The sequence below is a fragment of the Trematomus bernacchii genome, unplaced genomic scaffold (genome assembly GCF_902827165.1).
Source record: "Trematomus bernacchii unplaced genomic scaffold, fTreBer1.1, whole genome shotgun sequence".
Taxonomy (NCBI): Eukaryota; Metazoa; Chordata; class Actinopteri; order Perciformes; family Nototheniidae; genus Trematomus; species Trematomus bernacchii.
In genome coordinates, this window is record NW_022987881.1 from 172,501 (window position 1) to 177,500 (window position 5,000).

At 39.4% G+C, this 5,000-nt stretch overlaps 1 protein-coding gene across 1 annotated transcript in view; it reads left to right on the plus strand.

The window, feature by feature from the left end:
• rad51d (RAD51 paralog D) overlaps nt 1–5,000 on the plus strand; it is a 38,128-nt gene that overhangs the window by 6,578 nt on the left and 26,550 nt on the right. The window contains 1 exon segment of the mRNA XM_034114153.1: nt 2,517–2,635. Coding sequence (XP_033970044.1) covers nt 2,517–2,635 — 119 coding nt within the window.

A 5,000-nucleotide genomic window follows, 5' to 3' on the forward strand; every position in this document is an offset into this window, starting at 1 on the left:
CTTTTACCCCCATTTTTAGTGCCTGCTGAGAGATGGTACTTTCCTGGAGGAAAAAAGTGCCCCAGTTCTGGTTGGCTGGGCGAATTGCAAACCACGCCCCGTACAACTCTGAAATGTTTTGTAGAGCCGCCATTTTATTATCCTTGCATTAGCATTATTAGCATTAGCATTCGCCCAGCGCACAAACGCAGAGAGACTAACTTATGGCAACACAAAACAAAACATGGGAGCGGTGGAGATGAGGAGGTGTCGGCGTTCTGGCGATTTATTCTGAAGGCTTCAGTAGAAGCTGCTGGGAGTCCCAGCAGCTTCTACTGAAGCCTTCCCCAACTCCGGGGACTTCCGGCCAGGGACTCCGGGTGGCAGTATACGCCGTGAAGTGGTTTGCAGCCTGCCAGTAAACCCAAAGCAGAAGAAGACGAAGTGACGTCAGCGGCTTATTTGCGTAATCTTCCCTCAGGGAAAAGTACTCCGGTGTGAACGCGATCTGTACTAAATGCCCTGGGGTCATAAGTGCCGGGGCTCTGAGTGCCGGCACTAAATACGGCAAAGTACTTGGTGTGAACGCGGCTAATAGCAACACTTCAAACTAATCTAAATGTTTCTTCCATTATATTTCAAAGTGCTCACCAGAATCAAATCCCTTTTTAGGTTATCAAACTAAAAAGATCTAATGTTTGCTTGGTCCGTTTGCTCAAACATTAGGACTTTCTGCTTTTGTTTGGTTTTAAATTGTTGTATTATTTGTTTCCTTGAGTTCTGGAAACTTGTGATGGACACGTTGTTTTAAAACGTTATTTTCCTATTTTTTATTATAATGACAGAGTTCTTTAGTATCAGTTAAAATGTATGTTAACAGCCTAGATCAGTGGTTCTCAACTGGTGGGTCGCGACCCGTTTCTAGTGGGTCGCAGATGTGTGAGTGAAGAAAAAAATTGAAACATTTTTATTTTTTTTGTGGAAAAAAGTCAAACTTTTATTTTGAAGGCCCGATTTTCTAACGCTGTGCATGCAGTAGGCGCTGGACTGGAAGTACAGGAGACCATAAACGGTTTTGAAAACTTCTGTCACGTAGTGATCATCTTCTCAATAAAACATAATGAAATATGACCCCCGGTTTGATGATTGACAGCTCACAGAACAATGGGGGCTATCTACCCTTACCCACAATTTAAAGTAATTCACACAGACTCTCTCTTCTCTCTGTGAGGAGCAGCAAGCTGTCAGAACAAAGTGAAAAACAAACAATGGCATCAAATATTATGAATATGTCGGGTAGTAATAGATGTATTTATTTTCTTCTCAGAGTGTACCAGAATGTGTAGTTTATATGTTAGTATTTCTAAAAATCTCCTGGGGAGAATCCCCCCAGACCCCCCTTCTGCGGTTGGGTTTTCAGCATGAGTGCCTTTTGATGTTAGTTCAGCTTTGATTACATCATCTCATTAAACCTTTTTTAAAAGCATGCTTTAGTTCTGTGAAGGGATATAAGGGATGCACTGTACTTCACTTTAATTAATATTGTATGCTGAAAAGCGTATATATTACAGCACGATATTTTGTTGAATAGATTTGAGTGGTTCAAAATTTCGGGTCGCGATTTATTGACAAAGGAAAAAAGTGGGTCCCGAGGCCTGACCAGTTGAGATCCACTGGCCTAGATGTTATAAAAGTAGAGTTGTTCTGCATCGTTTTGAGTCAGGATGGGTCTGATGTTTAGTTTTTTTATATTGTGGAGATGAAAGAAGGCTGTGTGAGATATGAAGGACAAATCTTCGTCAAATATTATGCCATACTACTTATACTCCCACTCCACTGCTTGTATCTGTTATTTAGTACAAGTTAATGCAATACACACATTACAAAACATGATTGGTCATCCATTGTCCATAAAAGTACGGAGGAAACCAAGATAAACACCCCAGCATTTTCTATTATTTATCTTCTAAGTAAAATACGTGGCAATCTTTCCCAAAAATGTTCCATTTGTAATCAAATTATTTGGGTAGTTAGTTGGTTAAATGTCTGGTCAATCAATCACAGCTGCCAATACTTAAGATCATTTTACAGTAACATGAAAAACAATCTTTATTTATACATTTTCCTAAACCTAAATATCTTTATACAGCCCTTTAAATATTAACAAAAGATTACCAGACTAATTGATAAAGAAAATAATTGGTAATCCCACGGCTATCCTGAACTAACACGTTTTTGTTTTACCTAAAAGTGCTGTTGGTTCTTGATAAAAGCTGTTGTATGAGATTTAACCCTGACTAGTTTGTTGCTGATTAAATTTCTGTAAATGACCTGCTGGTGTTATTTAAATGGAAAGTTGCCTACCGTAGCTTCAGCAATCAAATATGAAATGGGAAGTCATGGAAAGAGCAAAAAGACAACATTTCACCTCATGCTTTTGGATTGTAATCACAAGGGCATAATTGGGCGGAAATCGACCCAGTCTGGCCCCCCTTCATGCAGTTTGATCCTCACACGCTGTATTTTCTGTATTTCAGGCTCTGTTTGCTATCCGTCGAGTTCTTCTGGCTCAACATGCAGCGTTCCCCGTGTCAGGAGCCGATCTTTACGAAGAACTGTTGAGCTCCACAGCCATCATCTCCACTGGAAACCCCAGGTACAGAAAACTGTGTACACAGAGCAGAGTAGAGGCACTAAGTACTAAGATCAACCTGCAAATGAGCAGAATAGATTCAAGATGCAAGGCTTTTATTGTCATACGTACATAGCTACAGTGTACAGTAGTTATGTCGATGAAAATCTGAGGTCCCAGGCTCCTCCAACAGTGCAACACAATAAACAAATAAAATAGTGCAAGTAAATACAATAAAATAGAATAGAAGTCGTGCCATAAGAGTCTATATACAAGTTATGGATGTTCTTAGTTCAGGTGCAATAGGGCTCTTTTATTTAAAGGGGACCTATCATGCAAAATGTACTTTTTGATGTCTTTTATACATATAAATGTGTCCCCGGTGTGTCAGGGAACTCACGCAGCATCAGAAAATAAAACCCTCTCTCTTTTCCTCCGTACCCAAATCTCTAAAAACGGGGGAACAACGGAGCTGATCCAGATTTGCGTCCGATATGACGTAATATCTGAAATGTGGACCCACGGCCCAATCAGAAAGTCGCTATCAGAAACAATGCCCGACTGTTTTGGACGTAATATGGTCGGTGTTTACATTAGCATCGCTAACACTCAGAGCTAACCTGTACTGGAGAGCATGTGTGTGAAGAAGCAGGAAATCAAAAGGAACTCACCTTGTGGTATAACAAGAGAGAAAGCCTTTGAGCTCCATACTGTTTCAGAGATAATCCTTGATAATCCATGATATGGCGTTTCATCACGGCAGTATTTAGTTTAGACAGTAGCTGCCGGGTCCCGCATGAGCTCAGACCCCTCCTTTTTTATTTTTCATCAACTTTTTATTTTTTTAAAGCTTTATACCCCAAATCAGCACTTTTGAAACAGGAAGTGAAATAGAGGGATATGAGGCATGGCTAGAATGGGTGATCTGTTTGGTATTTTGAGCAAAACACTTCATAGACATGTTTTTTGTATATATCTGAGACCTATGCTATTGCCTAAAAATAGCATGATAGGTGACCTTTAAGCCAATTTTGAATCTCATCACACAGACTTGCAACATATGGACGATAACAAAATAAATGCATCTGGTCTTCCTCTTCCTCATCACAGAATCTACATAATGGTGATGGTTCAATATTCAAGATGTTGAGTTTTTTTTTTGTAGCGGTAATCTTGTAAAAAATCTTCAGATGGAAGATTCTTGAATAATAATCAATTGTTGTTTTGTATATAGTTCTAAAAAATAGTTTCCAGGGTATCAAGATATTAAAATCATCTTCCCAGAAAGCGCACCATATGAGGAAAAGCAGTAAGGCCACGGCTCTGATCTGTTTTCATTAACTCAGTAGAATTAGTTTGAATCTGCACCTCTTGGACTTCATTCATATATTTTCATATATTTGACCAAATATTACACTTTTATGCTATTTTGATATTACACGATTCCATATTGCCTTTTCTTATCAATTCATTGTGGAGCCCTAAGACTGACGTTGCATTTGGATGAACTCTTTTAAGTGTATTTTCCTTTTTTATTACACATAGACAAATCCGGCCCGCGACTTCATGTTATGTGAATATAATACGTTTATTATACGGTTACATGACGATTTACAGAAGCACGTTGCCCATAAACTACATGTCCCACAATGCATCTCGTTTTGTGACATGCGCACTGAAGAGACTTGCAATTATTTCCCCTGGACTTCTGCTTTAATCTCAATCTCAATCTTTATTTATTTATATAGCACATTTAAAACAACCTTCAGTTGACCAAAGTGCTGTACAGGCAATAAATATTAAATAACACAATGGGAGTACAATAATAAAACAATAATTAAAAACATGATAAAAAGCACAATAACTAGAAAAATATTTAAAAAAACACATACAAATGTAAAAATGTAATGTTCAACTAGTATTAAAAGCCAGTGCAAAGAGGTGAGTTTTTAGCTGAGATTTAAAAAGTTCAATAGACTCAGCAGTCCGGATATGTACTGGGAGGCTGTTCCACAGTCTGGATATGCACTGGGAGGCTGTTCCACAGTCTGGATATGTACTGGGAGGCTGTTCCACAGTCTGGATATGTACTGGGATGCTGTTCCACAGTCTGGATATGTACTGGGAGGCTGTTCCACAGTCTGGGAGCTGCAACACTGAAAGCCCTGTCACCTCGGGTTTTTTTCCTGCACCGAGGAACCACCAACATGTTTTGCTGAGCTGATCGCAATGCTCTAGCTGGAGCATGGCGGTGCAACAACTCAGACAGGTAATGTGGTGCCAGTCCATGCAATGATTTAAAAACAACAAGTAAGTACTTGAACTGGATCCTGTAACTGACAGGAAGCCAATGAAGGTCTGCCAAAACGGGTGTGATGTGGTCATAACG